The 17,458-nt window shown below is 58.1% G+C and overlaps 9 protein-coding genes and 2 non-coding genes across 11 annotated transcripts; 9 read left to right on the top strand and 2 right to left on the bottom strand.

Moving 5' to 3' along the window:
* Window positions 1-136: 136 nt before the first annotated feature.
* On the top strand, window positions 137-2,166 carry DBP2 (RNA helicase; the record flags this gene model as incomplete). The annotated part of the gene is made up of 2 exons (XM_060264166.1): window positions 137-1,472; window positions 1,823-2,166. The coding sequence occupies 2 exons, from the start codon at window positions 137-139 to the stop codon at window positions 2,164-2,166; spliced, it is 1,680 nt and encodes a 559-aa protein (XP_060120149.1).
* A 46-nt stretch (window positions 2,167-2,212) lies between these two features.
* On the top strand, window positions 2,213-3,851 carry APN2 (DNA-(apurinic or apyrimidinic site) lyase; the record flags this gene model as incomplete). The annotated part of the gene is made up of 3 exons (XM_060264167.1): window positions 2,213-2,670; window positions 2,693-3,270; window positions 3,445-3,851. The coding sequence occupies 3 exons, from the start codon at window positions 2,213-2,215 to the stop codon at window positions 3,849-3,851; spliced, it is 1,443 nt and encodes a 480-aa protein (XP_060120150.1).
* A 464-nt stretch (window positions 3,852-4,315) lies between these two features.
* On the bottom strand, window positions 4,316-5,023 carry QRI7 (N(6)-L-threonylcarbamoyladenine synthase; the record flags this gene model as incomplete). The annotated part of the gene is made up of 1 exon (XM_060264168.1): window positions 4,316-5,023. One exon carries the CDS (start codon window positions 5,021-5,023, stop codon window positions 4,316-4,318), a length of 708 nt encoding a protein of 235 aa, XP_060120151.1.
* Window positions 5,024-7,152: 2,129 nt separating this feature from the next.
* MJAP1_000197 (uncharacterized protein) lies at window positions 7,153-7,653 on the top strand (the record flags this gene model as incomplete). The annotated part of the gene is made up of 1 exon (XM_060264169.1): window positions 7,153-7,653. The coding sequence occupies one exon, from the start codon at window positions 7,153-7,155 to the stop codon at window positions 7,651-7,653; it is 501 nt and encodes a 166-aa protein (XP_060120152.1).
* A 551-nt stretch (window positions 7,654-8,204) lies between these two features.
* Window positions 8,205-8,633, top strand: MJAP1_000198 (uncharacterized protein; the record flags this gene model as incomplete). The annotated part of the gene is made up of 1 exon (XM_060264170.1): window positions 8,205-8,633. One exon carries the CDS (start codon window positions 8,205-8,207, stop codon window positions 8,631-8,633), a length of 429 nt encoding a protein of 142 aa, XP_060120153.1.
* Window positions 8,634-8,812: 179 nt separating this feature from the next.
* On the top strand, window positions 8,813-10,072 carry COQ2 (4-hydroxybenzoate polyprenyltransferase; the record flags this gene model as incomplete). The annotated part of the gene is made up of 3 exons (XM_060264171.1): window positions 8,813-9,251; window positions 9,281-9,398; window positions 9,421-10,072. 3 exons carry the CDS (start codon window positions 8,813-8,815, stop codon window positions 10,070-10,072), a joined length of 1,209 nt encoding a protein of 402 aa, XP_060120154.1.
* Window positions 10,073-11,271: 1,199 nt separating this feature from the next.
* MJAP1_000200 (uncharacterized protein) lies at window positions 11,272-12,554 on the top strand (the record flags this gene model as incomplete). Its single annotated transcript, XM_060264172.1, has 2 exons — window positions 11,272-11,274; window positions 11,298-12,554. The coding sequence occupies 2 exons, from the start codon at window positions 11,272-11,274 to the stop codon at window positions 12,552-12,554; spliced, it is 1,260 nt and encodes a 419-aa protein (XP_060120155.1).
* Window positions 12,555-13,347: 793 nt separating this feature from the next.
* On the top strand, window positions 13,348-15,160 carry MJAP1_000201 (uncharacterized protein; the record flags this gene model as incomplete). The annotated part of the gene is made up of 5 exons (XM_060264173.1): window positions 13,348-13,361; window positions 13,423-13,663; window positions 13,688-14,410; window positions 14,433-14,941; window positions 15,106-15,160. 5 exons carry the CDS (start codon window positions 13,348-13,350, stop codon window positions 15,158-15,160), a joined length of 1,542 nt encoding a protein of 513 aa, XP_060120156.1.
* A 22-nt stretch (window positions 15,161-15,182) lies between these two features.
* Window positions 15,183-15,800, bottom strand: MJAP1_000202 (uncharacterized protein; the record flags this gene model as incomplete). The annotated part of the gene is made up of 1 exon (XM_060264174.1): window positions 15,183-15,800. One exon carries the CDS (start codon window positions 15,798-15,800, stop codon window positions 15,183-15,185), a length of 618 nt encoding a protein of 205 aa, XP_060120157.1.
* A 733-nt stretch (window positions 15,801-16,533) lies between these two features.
* On the top strand, window positions 16,534-16,627 carry MJAP1_000203. The gene has a single exon. It is a non-coding gene; the product is annotated as a tRNA-Gln (tRNA).
* Window positions 16,628-16,854: 227 nt separating this feature from the next.
* MJAP1_000204 lies at window positions 16,855-16,947 on the top strand. Its single transcript has one exon. It is a non-coding gene; the product is annotated as a tRNA-Gln (tRNA).
* Window positions 16,948-17,458: the final 511 nt, after the last annotated feature.

Raw genomic sequence — 17,458 nt, forward strand, 5'->3', positions numbered from 1 at the left:
CTGCCCCGATCGCCCTGATCGCCCCCAATAGCCAATCGTGTATCACGTGTTATGAAACGAGAAAATATTTGGCCGCCTTGTGAAAAAAAGTTCACCCGGCGCAGAAAGGGTTGGCACAACACCGTCAAGAACAAAAATGTCTTACGGACGCGGTGACTACGGCAACGGCGGCGGCTACGGTGGTGGCTACGGTGGCGGCGGCTACGGCGGTGGCGGCGGTGGCTACGGCGGTGGCGGCTACGGCGGCGGCGGCTACAGCAACGGCGGCGGCTACGGCGGCGGCTACGGCGGCGGCTACGGCGGCGGCGGCTACGGCGGCGGTCGTGGCGGCGGCTTCGGCGGCGGCGGCGGTCGCGGTGGCGACAACCTCGGCGCCAACCTGCAAAAGGTCAGCTGGGACCAGACCGAGCTCACGCCCTTTGAAAAGAGCTTTTACGTCGAGGACCCGCGCGTTTCGGAGCGTTCTGACCGCGAGGTCGAGGAGTTCCGTCGCTCGAAGGAGATGACGCTGCAGGGCAACAACATCCCCAAGCCCGTGGAGACGTTCGAAGAGGCTGGATACCCCGACTACATTCTGTCCGAGATCAACAAGCTCGGCTTTTCTGCTCCCTCGTCGATTCAGTCGCAGGCGTGGCCGATCGCGCTGAGCGGTCGCGACCTCGTCGCGATTGCCGAGACTGGTTCGGGTAAGACGATCGGTTTCGCGCTGCCCAGCTTTGTGCACATCAAGGCGCAGCCTCCGCTGAAGTACGGCGACGGCCCCATTGCGCTGATCCTCGCGCCGACGCGTGAGCTCGCCGTGCAGATCCAGACGGAGTGCAACCGTTTCGCTGGTGCGAGCCGTGTGCGTACGGCCGCTGTGTACGGTGGTGTGCCCAAGGGCCCCCAGATCCGCGACATCCAGCGTGGTGCCGAGATTGTGATTGCGACGCCGGGTCGTCTGATCGACATGCTCGAGATGGGCAAGACGAACCTGAGCCGCGTCACCTACCTCGTGATGGATGAGGCTGACCGCATGCTCGATATGGGTTTCGAGCCGCAGATCCGCAAGATTATCGAGCAGGTGCGGCCGGACCGCCAGACGCTCATGTTCTCGGCTACGTGGCCGAAGGAGGTGCAGCGTCTTGCTCGCGACTTTTTGAATGAGTACATTCAGGTCAACATTGGTTCGACGGAGCTTGCCGCGAACCACAACGTGAAGCAGGTCATCGAGGTGTGCACCGACTTCGAGAAGCGTGGCCGCCTCGTCAAGTACCTCGACCAGATCAGCCAGGAGAACGGCAAGGTGATCATCTTTACGGGAACGAAGCGCATTGCGGATGAGCTTACCAAGTTCCTCCGCCAGGACGGTTGGCCTTCGCTGGCAATCCACGGTGACAAGGAGCAGCGTGAGCGTGACTGGGTTCTGAGCGAGTTCAAGTCGGGCCGCAGCCCGATTATGGTGGCGACGGCCGTTGCCTCGCGTGGTTTGGGTACGTTTGATTTACACAGGGTGTTTTTGTGGTCAGCGGATGTCGGGACGAATGCGTGTGCGCAAGAGACTATGGCGCAGGCCTTTCTAGGCGCGACTGGTCGAACATTTTCATTGCTGCGCGGCGATGGGCGCTTTGGACGAAAAGCTCGTGTCTGCCCGCGTATTTTCTCAATGAGAGTGTTTGCTAGTGTATGCCGGAATCCAATGGTTTTGTTGAATAACATCCCTGTCATGGGGCCGAGCGATTCCGCGCATCGTGCGCTGTGTGCTTGCTATAGTCTTTTTGTCAGTGTGCGACCCGATTGTCGATGGCTACTGCGCCCTTTGCGACAGAGACTAACCATGCAGATGTCAAGGACATTAGCTACGTGATCAACTTCGACTTCCCGACCAACACGGAGGACTACATCCACCAGATTGGTCGTACGGGTCGTGCGGGCAGCAAGGGTACTGCCATCACCTTCTTCACCACGGCGGACACCAAGAACGCCCGCGAGCTCGTCTCGATTCTGCGCGAGGCCAAGCAGGACGTCCCGCCGGAGCTCGACGAGATGGTCGTGTACCGCGGCGGTGGTCGTGGCGGCCGCGGCCGCGGCCGCGGTGGCTTCCGTGGCCGCTACGGCGGCGGCGGCGGCGGCCGTGGCCCCGCCAGCTCGGGCGCCAACAACATCAGCGTCGGCTCGCGCTGGTAAGCTTTGTAGAACAAACGGACTGGATGTGGAGTAGTGGAGGTTCGCCATGCGCGTCGTGTGTTGGAACGTGAATGGGCTGCGCACGCTCAAGGGGTTCCAGCCATGGTACAAGCTCGCGTCGTGGGAGGCGTGCCTCGAGGAGCTGGGGGCAGACATTGCGTGTTTTCAAGAGGTGAAAATGACGCGGAAACAGCTGCAGTATAGCATGTGTGTGATGGACAAGTACGAAGCGTTTTATGACTTGCATCCCCTCAGGGGGTACGCAGGCACCGCGACCTACGTACGCAAGGATATTTGCATTCCAGTCGAGGCCCAAATGGGCATTACGGGGGTGGGGCAACGCCGCATCGGCGGCGAGGCAGAGGCGACGTGTGCATCGCTGTCGCCGGACCTCTACGCGGCACTCGACGCAGAGGGACGGAGCGTCGTGCTGGACTGCGGCCTGTTTGTCCTCATCAACGTCTATGCACCAAATGAGACGGGGCCGGAGCGCGTGGAGTACAAGTAGGTGGTCGAGCTTACCCAGAATGGCGTTCTACCATGCTTTGGAAGAGCGCGTACGCCAGCTCATCGACCAGGGCCGCGAGGTGATAGTCGTGGGGGATATGAACGCCGTTGTGCATCCCCAGGATCATTGCGAGGGTGCGCAGCTGGTGGGAGAGCAAGAGCAGGCCGAGTTTATGCAGCATCCCGCTCGCCAGTGGATCCGGGCGCTCCTCGCAAAGGACACAGGGCTCCTCATTGACATTACACGAGCCAGGCAGCCGGATCGGAAAAAGATGTATACGTGCTGGAATACGCTCATCGACGCACGCCCGGCAAACTACGGAACGCGCCTCGACTATACACTTATCTCGCCAGGCCTCCTTCCTTGGGTGGTCCATGCGGATATCCAGCCCGAAATTTACGGCTCGGATCACTGCCCCGTCTTTCTTGAGCTCAAGGACACGATCGAGACGGACAAGGGGGTCGAGCGGCTGGTCGACCGCATGCATGGCCTCCAAGGCACGTCGCCAGGGACCGTGCCGCGCCTCGCCGCATCCGAACTCGACGAATTCTCTGCACGCAAACAGCCGAAACTCGCAGCGATGTTTGGCGCACAGCGTACCTCGACCAAAGTCGCAGAAACAAAAGACACGATACCCCCGCCGGCAGCACCTGCGCCCGCTGCTTCTCCGCCAAGGGCTTCCCCGCCTGGCGCACGTCCGGCGCTCAATACCCCCCCTTCTCGGCCAACGCCCAAAGTACGGCAAGCACCTCTACGGGCGAACAAAAAAGGCCCTGCGCAGCCGAGTCTCACGAGCTTCTTTGGCGCAAAAGAGCCGAAACGCCCCAAATCGCCGTCGCCGCCCCCCAAAGAGTCGCAGGAGGCCAAGCGCCAGCGCCTCGCGATGCTCACGCCGATGCCGAGCGACCGGCAGCCCGAGGCCGCAGCACAGTGGAATACGCTTTTTACGCCGCAACCCCCTCCATTGTGCACGATGCACCGCGAGCCGGCCAAGTCGTGGATCGTAAATAAGCCCGGCGTGAACCAGGGTCGAAAGTTTTGGCTATGTTCGCGCCCGGTCGGACCTGGGTACGAAGGCAACAAGTCGTCGCGGGCGCAGGATGGGCCGTCGCTGGCGTACCGCTGCGACTATTTTGCGTGGGACTCGGACGTAAAGAAGAAGCGACCCAAGGACTAGTCGAGCGGCCACTTTGCGACGACATGCGGCGTGGTATCCGTTGTACGAGATGGCCAGTACAGGTGGCCGGCCCATGCAATCATCGCCGCATTGTCGACGCACAGCGAAAGCGGCGGAAAGTACAGCGACGCGTCCGAGCGCCCGTAGGCGTCGAGGGCCGTGCGCAGACGCTCGCGTAGGTATCCATTCGACGCGACACCGCCACTGCACACGACGCTCGTGATGGACAGTGGATCGATCGAGGCGCTCTCGCCGAGATGCCATCCTTTCGGCAGTCTTTTTGGAGGCGTTGGGCCTGCGAGCGCACGCACGACCTTGTCCTCGAGCTGTGCAAAAGCAGCTTGCTGGAACGAGTGTGCGAGCGCAGCCTTTTGTTCGATCGGCATCGATGCCGCGCCACCTGCACGCTGAATCGCGCGCGTCGCTGCAGACTTGAGTCCAGAACTGGTGAGCAGGGATACGTACTAGGAAAAGCTGGGCGCGCCCAGCATGATTTTGGGCAATTCTTCTGCCTCTGCATCCGTGTGCTCAGCAGCGAGCTTCTCGACGAGCGCGCCCGGCGCACTCTGCCATCCCAGCTCGAGGCCACGCGCAAACTTGTCGAATGTATTCCCCACCGAATCGTCAAGTGTCGTTGCAAGGACCTGGAAGCGGTCGAGGGTATGCGCAAGGACAAGGAGGGTATGTCCGCCGGATACGAGCAGTGTCAGGAAGGGAAATGTAGGTGGCGATTCCTCGGTCAAGAGGGGCGTCAGGGCGTGCGCTCGCATGTGGTGCACATAGACAATGGGCTTCGACAGGACCGTACTGAGCGTCTTGCCGGCGGCCATGCCGACGGCGAGGCACCCCGGCATGCCCGGCCCCTGTGTCACGGCAATCCCATCGAGCTCAGATGTAGGCACATCTGCCTCTTTGAGCGCACGCGCAATCGCAAGCGGGACGTTGGTGTGGTGCCCACGCGCGGCATGCAGCGGATGGATGCCTTCCGTGTCGGCGTGATCCTGATTGAGAACGACCGACGACAAAATTTTCCGATCGGACGTGACGACAGACGCACACGAGTCATCGCACGAGCTCTCGATCCCGAGCAGGATACGTGGCCGCGCGGTCGCCAAGGCGCGCACACCCCGCCGCGCGTGCCGCGTCCAGCAGCGACCGCTGCCCTGAAGCATCGTGGTATATCGGGCGATCGGGCTATAGTACACTAAATATACACCGGAATACAAGAATGGCGGTGGCCCGGCTCGGGGTGGCACCGCTGCTTGCAGTGCGGAACAGGGCACGGAAACACGCGCGCAGCATCCCCCTCGGTGCCGCCCAGCCGTGCGACGCAGCGCCCGTCAATCACATGGCCGCATGGCAGGGCCCATATGCGCGTGTCGCCTGTGCCATCGAGCAAAAGCGCGCATTTGCATCCCGCACAGATTGGCGTGGTATCCGGAAGTGGAGCGATAGCGTCCTTGTCTCCTGCGAGCACACCTTCTAGGTCGATCGGAGGCTCAACAATGCTCTGCGAAAAGCCAGGCAATGGCGGCAGTGGATGCGTCCATTGAGGGTCAAAGCCGCGCTGTAACGCCGCGCTGCTGAGTCCTTTTGATGCTCGGGGCGGATTTGCGTGGCTCTCGTAGTTTGCATAAGGCCGTAGCAGGGTCTGTGGCGTGGCTGCCGTGGCGCTGCGTGATCGCGCCACGTAGCGGGAGGCAAGTAGGCCGATGCGCTCGAGCAGTTCGGTGCGAGCAGCGGACGAGGCCGCGCTTCGTGCAGATGCGCGTGTGCTGCGGGTATAGGGCCCTGGTGGAATTCCGTCATGGATGCGCTGCGCCGGCGGAGCGTGGCGCACTTCGATGATGCTGGGGTCGGAGAGCGTCGGATTCGGCGAGTTTTGCCGGTGGCGCACGGCCCGACGCGGTGCGCCGAGCGAGAATCCAACCACAGACACGTCCTCGTCATAGTCACTTGGTGTGACTTGCGTCGATGGCCGCCCCCGCCGCGATGGAAGGCCGCCACTCGCCGTGTTTGGGCGCCGCGGCCGCGATGGCGAGCGGCTCGGCCCAGCACGCGCGGAAAACGGCGGCGAGTCGGCAGTGAGGTCAATGACTGATTCTGAAGGTGTCATTGAAATTTTCGGTACAAAGGGCCACTCCTAACGGAGGCGGCCCGCGGTCGTGCAATTGGTGTTGAGCGTTCGCCCGATCTTCGAGCCTTGCCGGGGCCTCCCTGCGGTAGCGCCTCGGCCGAGCAGCGGCCAGCAAAACGAAAAGCGGCCGCAGGTATAAAATGCCACGACCGGCGTCTTTTTTTTCCTGCAACCGTTGCTCACGAGGTAAGTGTCCCCCCCCCCAATCCTTCAAAGGATGACATCTCTTCCTTTCCCCGGCCTACACGACTATGCCGAGAATACAAGGACGCCTGTTTGCTACAGGCATCTTTCTTGGTGCTTGCCAGCACCGTTTTGTCTGATCTTTCCCCTCTCCCTCTCTTGTTGTGCAGTGACTAACACCTGTCCAGCTTCTTCTCGCTCTTGTGCATTGCATAGCAGTGACGTACAAGGTGTGTACACTCCGACCACTGTGCCCCCTACGATGATACTCTTGGTATCCAACCAAAATTCGCAGTTTCCACTCTAGGACCCACGCAACCCCCAGGGGTTGGAGCACTGGCTCTCCGCTCGAGAGACTTACATGGCACTCGTCCATCTCCTAGAGAGGTCCCGACATGAACCCTCCGTTACGGAGTGTCGGGGCCAGCGGCAGTGTCCAAGTCGTTTGTATCGGGTTGGATCGCAGCCGGCTCTGGTTCAATGAGGGTCGCAGACCTTCCTTGGAAGTCTGAGGGGGCTTTGTGGTCGCAATTTGTATTCGTGCATACTAACGCACAGAAGATTGCTGCGCAGTCTTGTGACGTAGCTCGTTGAGTTCTGTTGTGGTAAGTTTACCCCCTGTCTGGCTGGCTCCTGCGTGATGAGCATGGTATATGCAACCTTCAAAGCTTAGGAAGAGCCGTCGTCAGTGCTTTGGGTGGACGTGCGGCATTTCCTGCGCCTGTCCTGCTGCCTGCTTTCTCTGCTGATTCCGTTTTCGGACGTTGAGTCGGCGGATCGAGAGGCGTTGCTGTGGACCTCGCGTCTACGGGCGTGTTGTCACACGGCAGCGGATGGCAGTGGCCACAGTGGTGGTTGAGAGCCACACTAGCCCATCGCCGCTAGGCCGAAAAATTGGTTCCTGACACACGTAGCCATTGCCGGCGCAGTGTGCATAGAGCCGCCAGACAGCCCTTCTTGTCGCGGATGCTAACATCACAGATGTCTCTTTTCCCGGCGCTCCGCAGCGCTGTGCGCACCGTGTCGCTTCCGCGACTTGTATACCCCTTTGGTGCCCTCCGCCATGAAAGCACTTTGGCGCAAGGCACCGCCCAGACGGACAACACTGCCACGACGCACTTCCGTGTCACGCTGCGGCGATCTGCCATTGGCCTGCCCAAGCATGCGGGGCGCGTCCTCGAGTCCTTGGGGCTGCACAAGCGTCTACAGAGTGTCTACCATCGCCAGTCCCCCGACGCAGCCGGCGCCATTCTGGCGGTGAAGGAGCTCGTGCACGTGGAGAATGTGCGTGCGCTCTCCGCCGAGGGCGAGGACCCGGTGGCGTCCCTCGACACGGTCTGGGTGAATGCCAGCGGCGAGGTGGTCGATGCAGGCCGCGTCGCGTTCAAGGCGCCAAAAGGATTCCGCGTTGTCGGCAATTTGGTCAACGAAGAGCGTGACGCGGAGCTGAAGCAGCAGCACGCTGCTCAGAATGTGCAATAGAGCACGATAGCAATGCTGTCAGCACACGTCGTGCTGGCGATTGTAGATATCTATGATACCATCTTTTACGACCTTTTGATTTGATGCCATCGCTCGCTTTGGGTTTGAACCCTGGGGAAGTATGTTGTTTTGTGGTTTTACGTGGCGGTGGCAAGATGGACCCCGGATTCGCGTCATTGGCTGTTCCTAGTCATTCGGAGAGATTCTTGCGCCACTCTCAGGTGACGTGACGTGGGGTTGGTTGGTTCGTGCGGTTGTGCGAATCTCCGCTAAGACTCACACAACGCTGTGCGAATCGTGACTACCCTCTGTTCGTCTCCCTTGGCGTGATTCGAACTACACCAGCAGGCATCCTATACACTGGCTATATAGCGCGCCTCGCTCCTCTCCCAAGACTCATCCCATCCTTTGTGGCAATGGCAATGTTTCCCAAACCCTGGCAAGGCCCTGCTCTGCGCGATGTTCTCGTGCAGTCTTTTCGCCGCACCCCTGCACCTCACTCAAACAATGGTGACTCGCTCCGCCGCGTGGTCCTGCAGCGGAATACGCTGATGGCGGCCGCTGATGGTGATATCGCATCCCACTCGACGCACCCCTCTCTCCGCCGCCTCTCGTCCGAATTCTCTGTCGCGCCACCGATCTTGGACGATCTGTCCTCGCGCTCGCACTCGGACCCCCTCGACAAATACGCGCTGGACTCGGCCTGCTCCATCCAACGGCCGCGTTCCGCGCCTGCTGAGGCCTCGCCGGCTCGCAGCACGGCTGAATACGATGAACTGCGCGAAGATGCGTGGTTCGATGGTGTGATGGACGACCTCGACTGGTCAGAAGAGCTCGATCCGGCGCCATCACCTGGCGCTGGGCTCAGCCTATGGGCGCCTAGCGAAGTCAACGGGCCACCGCCGGTGCGCACCGATGGATATACCACCCTTTATCCGATCCCAGAGCTGCGGGATGCTACGATGGACTGTCCTATGTAACATAGTCACGATGTAACGACCTTTTTCGTCTCTTGCTCCCTATTTGCCTAGGAGGGGATTTTGCGTTTTGGGAGAATTTGGACCAATTCCGGTTAACGGCCGCCGGGGGCCGAGCGCATATTTTTGTCTGCTGACACCCACTGACCGCGTCCGGCAGGATGGTCACCCGACCGCTTCTGATGGCGTCGTATACGCCGTTCCTCCGCTCGGCACACGCATGCACCGTGCGCGCCACGCCGCTATACTGCAACATGACACGCCCTAGCCAGGCGACCATGCAGCCTCTGTCGCTTGCGGCACGCTGCCTGGCGACCTCGCGTCGTGTGTTCGACAAGAACGCGCCGACGAGCGCCAGCGCGGCCGAGCCCAAGGTACCGGAGCCGAAGAAGTTCTCGATCAAGCCGTTTATGGAGCTGGCGCGCGTGGACCGCCCGATTGGCTCCTGGCTTTTGTTCCTTCCGTGCACCTGGTCGATGACGCTGGCGTCGCACTTTACCGGCGCGCCCGTCTCGGTTTGGCTCACGAACCTGGCGCTGTTCGGCGCGGGCTCGTGGATCATGCGTGGCGCTGGATGCACGATCAATGACATGTGGGATGCCAAGATCGACGCGAAAGTTGGTACGTACAAGCTACCGAGCTGACACCAGAACGCACCAAGAGCCGCCCGATCGCCTCGGGCGCCATTACGCACACGCAGGCGACCATGTTCCTCAGCCTTCAGCTGGCCGCTGGTCTTGCGGTGCTTGTGAACCTGAACACGTACAGGTACGTTGCTAAACTTACGCAGTATCATTCTCGGAAGCGCCGCGCTGATTCCGGTCATTATCTATCCCTCGATGAAGCGGCTGACCAACTGGCCGCAGATCGGTATGGGTCTGGCCTTTACCTGGGGCTCTATGCTCGGCTGGTCGGCCATCGCCGGCTCGTGCTACTGGCCGGCAGTCCTGCCGCTGTACGCTAGCACGACGGTCTGGGGCATTGCCTACGACACGATTTACGCGCACCAGGACAAGGTGGACGACGCGAAGACTGGCGTGGGTAGCACCGCCCTCTTCTTTGGTGACTACTGGACGAAGCCTGCGCTGGTCGCCTTTTCTGTTACGTGGATGCTTCTGCTAGCCTACGCTGTGAACACCGAGTCGCCCATTTTCCCCTCGTTCACTGACGAGGAGGGCAACGACCTGACGTGGCAGCAGTGGATTGACCTGACGCTTGCTACCGGTCACCCCTTCTTTGCGGCGTCCTGGCTCGCGACGGTCGCCCACGTTGCCTGGCAAATCCGCACCGTGCAGCTGAACAACCGCGCGGACTGCTTTGCCAAGTTCTGCAGCAACCGCACAGTGGGTCTCATCATCTTTGCTGGCCTTGCAGCGGACTATCTGTACCAACTTGCGCAAGCCCCGCCACAGTCCCGCGTTGCATCCACCGCCCAGGCGTAGTCTTACACATAGTGGATGGAAATAAAAAATAGCATTACCTAGGGTAAGGGCAGGGATACCTGCACCGCCAAGAGGACCCTGCAAGGCGGTGTTAACCACCACGGTCTGCAACGGCCAAGGTACCTGGCAAGAAGAGGTACCTTCTTGGCAGTGCCTGCTGACGTTTTCGACGTCTCGTGGACCCCGCTGCACGCACCCCCAAATAGCCGGCAAGGAGCCACCACGACCTGCACAACCTGCACGGTAGGTCTAACGCGCGGCCATTTTACGCGCCATAGGTCAATTTCGCGAAAACCCCACAGATAGAACAATCTAATCCAGCCTATCTAAAAACGCGTGCTGCGTGACACAACCCAACAGGTCATGTCGTGCTTCATTGTCTATGACTCGGCTTACTTCCCCAGCGGTACGCCCTGCGATAGAGGTCCACGCGCAGTGCAGGTAAATCCGCAGGTCTCCTCCACGCATGCATAGCTCTGGCGCATTTTCCGTGAAATGCTTGTCTCATTATGACGTCACATTAAAGTGTCCGCAGTGCTAGGGCAATTTTTCCCTTGGCTTTCTTCGAGGCTTCCCGCACGATTGGCCATTTCCCTGTGAAAATTAGCACGTTCCCCCCAAACGTGGGCAGGCAGTGTCCAGCCAAAATGGATTAAGCTACAATTGGCCTGGGCGCACTGCATAAATGCACTATCAAATCACACAATCATATTGCATTTTCTTCTGGGCCCAAACCGTGGGCCGCAGCAAAGAACAGTGCCATAACCGCGGAATTTTGTTGTAGGGTCACAGGTCGATAATCACGTAGTTGGCGTTGATTCACACAAGCCCCGCCACTTTTTCCATCATCCATCGATTGTGTGTTCCTTCTTAAACACGAAGGCTTTCTACTTTCAACTTCCGTTTCAAGGTTGAACGTGAGCAGTGGACCCTGTTAACGACACCAACCTCCTTCCCTCTCCCAAGCCTACCCCCCGCATCCTAGCTTCGAGTAAAAGGCACCCTTTGCTCGACGCTACTTTTCACAAAAGGACTTCGATTGATGTTGGCATCTCGTCCCCGGTCCTCAGAGACGCGGAGCCACAGCCGTGTCCGGCATGTGTCTGCGCCTCGCCGCTGGATCGGTACCGATTCAGATGAGGACCAATCTTCCTGGATCGCAGATGATATCTGCACCCACTGCGGTGGCCTCGCGCCCCATGGTAAGCTGTACTGCTCTCGTAAGTGCCGCGATGCGGACGCGAGCGACAAGCAGCTGCCGGAAGACCAATTGTCACAGGACGAGGCGGATTCGGACGGGATTGCTGAAACACTCAAGAGGCTCCGCTACCCGATGACCCTTTCTCCTTCTGTGCAAGGCAACGTGGGCCTGCCGAAGCTTACAAAGAGCCGCAGTGCCAAGACCACGTTCATGCTCGCGCGCCAAAACTCTTCGTCCTCTATCTCGAGCGAGGATGATTTGGAGACGGGCTTGGAACGGCCTGCGCATACTCGACACGGTTCGCGCTCCAGTGTCTCTACGGGGTCGGACTTAGTCGATACGGATCTTACCACTCCTTCTCCTTGGCAGTCGGGCATTGATTTGGACGACGACAACGAGTTCTCGAAGCTGGATGATGCCGAGCTCCAGCTTCCGCCTGCCATGTGCCCGTCGAGCCAGGTGCTCCTGCGTAAGGGTACCTCGAGCCAATCGAGCACATCGCTGAAGTCGAGCTCGTTCACGGCCCCCCGTCGTACGTTCATGTCGCCTACGTTGGCCCCACAGTCGAACACTGTTCGCGGCTCGGGATTCCATATGCAGTTCAGCCGTTTGCCCGGTTCGACCAACCTCCCTACACCGGTGTTCTATTCTGCTGGACCGGCGCAGACGCCGGGAAAGATGGGTCATGCTGTGACCAAGTCGCGTTCGTCGGACTCGGCTCAGGATGTCTTTGCAGACCTCACCAACGAAGCGGCGGGACCGAGCGTGGATCTTCACTCGGCTTCTCTGAGTGACCCGGTTCAGAACCAAATGTCCAAGACGGAGCGGACCAAGTCGTTCTCTGCCATCCAGGGGCGGCTGAACCGGCCTAGCAACCAAAGCCCTCTGGGCGTCTGGAAGCAGAACGTGACCAAGACTAAGGCTGCTACAAACCACTCGCCTCGTCGCACGTACAGCGACACCTCCGAGCTGTGTGACTGTCAGAAGAACTCTCTTCGGGCGAATGCCGATACGGGCAGCACTGCCTCGATGAGCGGCTCTGCAGGAGGTGCCTCGTCGGACAGTCGGACAGCCTGCGAGTCTTCGGACCACATGGAGACACCTGTGCGTGGCCGTGCTCTGCGTCGCACCGGTCACTCGTGCGGATCTGGCCATCGCCGGTCTTCGCGTGCATCGTGCGACCCCTGCACCTTGCTGCGCCAAGACTCGGCGAATTCCACGACGAACAGCACGGTTGTGCCTGTTCCGACCAAGAATCGCGTGGCTGTTCTGGACTTTTAACTCGGGATTTCTATGAAACTCATGGTAACAATGGCATATGAGAAGCCAAGCTAGCAGATGCGACTATCGCCTGCTATGAAAACCTCGTCAAGGAAAACATACATATACCCATGAAATAGACATTGCCGCACGGCATAGATCTACAATCATTGCACCCTATTTGCACGAAACCATCTACTTGCATTCGCACGATTCCGGCCATGTTTCGATCACACCTTGATAAGGCGTACATTCGAATCGGTCACGCCACAACCCCACGTTGGCGCCAAGCCTTGTGCCCGCAGTCGCATCGCAGTCCCTTGGCAGCGCATTTTAATTACAAAAGTGCCATTAGATTTCGAAACCCTAAGGGGCCACGTCGCGGTACCCCAGATCCACCTGCAGGTACCTCGACCCAATGGTAATTGTGGCCTATGCGCACACGCTATTCAGTAAACCGGCAGTCCACGCACTATGCAAGGCGCATTACAAGAACGCATTATTGTAATGCCATCACAGCACATGGGATATACGTGGCCAAAAATGCTTGGCATCAGAAACCAGGCACAGGTTGCGCAGCTGCGCATAGTTTGACCTCGTGTCAATAGGGTTGAAACGACTCAGCACCATTCGATCTCGAAATAGAAACACATACTGCGCATGCTAGCACTCCGAAATCCATCGATGCACTAGCCTTTCGCTGCGGTTCCTGATCCGTGGGAGACCCACTCCACGTGCCCAGGATAATGCTTACCTCAGAAACGCCACGGTTCGCGTACGACGCGTCAAATTCTTCAGTTTCATCCGTGCGAGGATGGACTCTGCCTAGTGCGTAATTTTGGTAGTGCACAGACGCTGCCTCATTCGGATGGTCGTACTAACTAATCAGTGAACAAGAGCGTCTCGCGAATATCGCAGAGAATGAAAAGCTGCTACAAGAACTAGGCATTGGCGGCGGCGGCAGTTCCGTACTAGGCACGGTACCTCAGAAACGCAACGTAGGCGAAGCGGCACGGCGCCAGCGCAAACGGACACAGATCGAGACAAGGCCGACGCGTGTGCAGCCGCAACGCACCAGTGCGCGTCTGCAGGGTGTCAAACCGGAGGACGACAAGTCGGATTCGTACGCGGTACGTTCTTTGCGCTCATTTCAGGAACAAGTCGCGGCAGAGCGCGAGCGCGAAAGGAAATTGCGTACTGCGCGTCATGAGGACCTGGATCTCAAGGCGCTTGCTGGAGATTATTTGGACGAAGAGGGTACCAAGCGCCTTCGGTCGGCTTTGAGCATTCGCGACACCAAAGTTAAGGAGGAGCCCCTGGCCGAGTCGCAAACGGAGCTCGAGACACTACTGCGCTCCATGCGTCTTCAGAGTCATGCGCGCGTAGCGCAGAAGCGGATTTACTCTATGCTTTACCACCCCTCGCAGGACAAGGACCTGATCTTTACGGGAGACCAGGAAGGTGTACTTGGCGTGTGGGACGCTCGGGCTCCTAGTGATGAAGACGCCGAACAGGATGGTTTGCCGGCTGGCTCGTCCTTTGCACTCCAGCTTCATGCGCGTTCGGCTGTTGGATGCCTGCGCATGGATCCTGCCAATCAGGACCGCTTGTACTCGAGCTCGTACGATGCCAGTATCCGCACTTTTTCCCTGTCGACTGGCGTAAGCACCGAACTGTGGGCTGCTCCGCCCGATGTGCAGCTCGGCGAGTTTGATATCCTGGCGCCGCAGAGCCAGGCTGCTGCTGTTACAGCAACCCCTGCCCCGCAACTGGACGAACGCAGCCTGTGGATGGCAGATCACCGCGGAGGCCTGCTGCACCTGGATATCCGCTCGAAAGCGCCTACCGTGCGCCGCTGGCAGCTATGCGAGAAAAAGGTATGTTGCACTACTAATTAAGATCGGCGGCATGTCTGTCAATCCTGCCGCTCCTCACTGCATTGCTACGGCATCCAACGACCGTACGATGCGTCTCTTTGACGTGCGCATGCTCAAGACCGTACCGGAGACGCCGGATGCACCGGCTAAGCCTGGCCCAGAAGAGCTCGATGAAATGGAGGCCCTCTACGGCAAAGTCCAGCTGGATTCGCTCGAAAAGAAAATGGCGTGCACCAGCATCGACTTTAGCCCTAATGGCGAATACCTTGCAGGTGTGTGCTACAATGATACCCTGAGCATTTGGAATCTGGAGCCTGCGTGGCTCTCGCTCGATGCAGCGCCTTCGATCTCTAGCCAAAAGGCACGGCGCCCGCCAAAAGGAGCAGCAAAGTCGGGTAAGCTCACCGACTGGCTCAAGCCTGAGGTGCCTGAACCGACGAGCCTGCGTGAGCGTCCCAAGCGGCTACTCGCTCACCCCCACGAAATGATCCACAACAACCAAACCGGCAAGTGGGTGACACTGTTCCGCGCGTGCTGGAACCAAAATTCGCAGCTGGAGCCACATTTTTCCATTGGGGGTATGACGCGGCATGCAGAGATCTATGGAAAAGATGGCCGCTTGATGGCCTCGCTCTACGATCCCGACTGGATCACTGCGGTTCCTGCTGTGACTGCGATGCACCCATTAACACCAGCGCGGATGGCCACAGGAAATGGGTCGGGCCGCTGCGTGCTTTGGGCACCGCCTAGCGAATAGAATGTACAGTACCACTTAGCCAAGCATGGCGACACCCAAGGGTGCAATGAGGGATGCGATGGCACGGTCGGTGTGCGCAAGGAATGGCACATTGTAGTAGGTATGCCCAGGGAGCCATGTTTGCACAAAGGAAGGCATAGGAAAGACGGCCGCATACATTGGGTCATAGTACGTGTTGACCATCATGTATTCCGCATAGTATTGGGCCACGCGGCCAACAAGAAGTACCAAGCCCACTGCGAGTAAGACAAACGACAACCAGTGGTAGGAAGGCAGTGCAACATCCTGAGGCACGTCCTCATCTAACGCATCAGAAGATGCGGAGTGGATTTTATTATGGGGCATAGGCATGCTCTGGCGAGTCATGTCAACTGCAAGCGTTCCAAGCCGAGCACGAATCGCGTTCAGACGGTCGACATATTGTGCGTCTTCCACAGAAATCTTTTCCAGGCGGAACTCTTTGGAAAGTGCATCGTTCAGTTCCTTGGACGAGACAATGGCATTCTTGTCGAGCGCGCTGTTGTCCGATAGCTCTGTCTCGATCAGGCGGAGAATATTGTTCATAGACGCATCGTCTGTACGGCGCGTCTCATCTGCGTCTTGCTGAAGCACATTCTTGACAAGACGCAGCATGGTCCATAGCTCTTGTTCATTAACAGTACGGTCCTTGTCTGCAAAAACAGACGTACTGATATCCTGCGTACTGATTGGCTTCACCTCTTGGGTGGTATTGTTCGATTTTGCCGAAGAGCGTCGAACAGGCCGCGTTAGGGCAGGGACAGGCGTCGAGCGCACGGGATACGTCTTCGGCGTGCGACTGCGAACATGAGCAGGCGGAGAGTTAGGAGGAGATGTCGTGTTGCTTGTGTGCGAATTTTCTAGCCGCTCATTCATCGTCTGTGAGGCAGGAGTTGCCTCTTGATTAGGCAGGGCCATGTTGGACACTGGCTCGGTTTCGTCAGTATGCCTGTCCATTGTGGTCTGTGCCCGTATCCGAGCTGCCTGCTCCATGGATTTGCGCCCTTCCTCCCAGCGCTCTTTTCTCATTTTCCTATCGCGCTCGTCATGCTCATGCTCGCGCTCGTCTTCGGCTCGTACGCGCGCGAACAGATCTGTCAAGCTTGGACGAGGACGGCTCGGACTGTTCGAGGAGGAGAGTAGATCAGACTGGGATGCATCATCTGGAGGTAAGTACGAAAGAGGACATACTAATTTCGAGAGACATGGAATCCTTCGCAGGTAACGATGGCCGAGCCCGCTGAAATGCCATCGTTGGAAGTGTTGTGGTTGGGTGACTGATTTCTACAGCTCCACATACACTCAAAGAGAATAAGTATGAAAAGTTGACGCCTGTATACCAGCGAAGGGTCCTGTAGGATAACGGTTAGTCCGAAGGTTTCTGATTCTGCGACTGCAAGTCACGAATTCCTTAAGCCGCGGTTCGACTCCGCGCAGGACCTTGCTTTTTTGCCCTTGTGTCTAACTACCTCCACACGCTTGCTTGTTCTTGTTCCGCGTGATTTTGACCAATGAGACTGTGACACTAATGTCCAATGCTGAGAACCTGCCCTGAAAGATACGCGCACTTCTGGCATCGTGAATTGGTCATTTGGGGTGTTGCGTATTCTGTCCTGCAATTTGTCGTGCACTCTAACTGTGCTCGCATGCCACTGTATGGCTATGAAATGGTCCTGTAGGATAACGGTTAGTCCGAAGGTTTCTGATTTGTGACAACAAGTCTTGCATTCCTTAAGCCGCGGTTCGACTCCGCGCAGGACCTTTTTTTTGGGCAATCATGGCTTTGGACTCGAACTATATTGCCCCATGTTCCCTCATGAAAAGCTCTTCAAAACTTAGAACAAACCAATGTCATCTCCTGTGTATTAAATTAATATACTCTAGATGGGAGTAGTTTCAAGCAACAGAATAATGGCCAGCGCTATGTTTGGAGTAGAATTGCTCATAGTACCGGAACAATTGTTCCTTTTTATTGCGCGACAGGTAAAATTAACTTGGTAGCCATGAGGCTTGGAGACTCGGCTATTACCCAAATTTCCGAATTGGTTCACCGTACCAAATTCGAGAGACCGATGCTAGAGAGGCCCCTAACAAGACAGTTGCCAGCAACCATAGCCTACCACTGAGCCGTATCATGGCTAGAATGGAGATTTAAAATACGTCTGACCGCAGCGCATTCTTATTCATGCCAAGAAGTCTCTTATGACCCAAGATTGACGCAAGCTGAAATGCTGCTGGCCGACGCAAACTATTGCATGCTTATAAAATTAGAA

Source organism: Malassezia japonica, chromosome 1, assembly GCF_029542785.1.
Source record: "Malassezia japonica chromosome 1, complete sequence".
NCBI classification, from domain to species: domain Eukaryota; kingdom Fungi; phylum Basidiomycota; class Malasseziomycetes; order Malasseziales; family Malasseziaceae; genus Malassezia; species Malassezia japonica.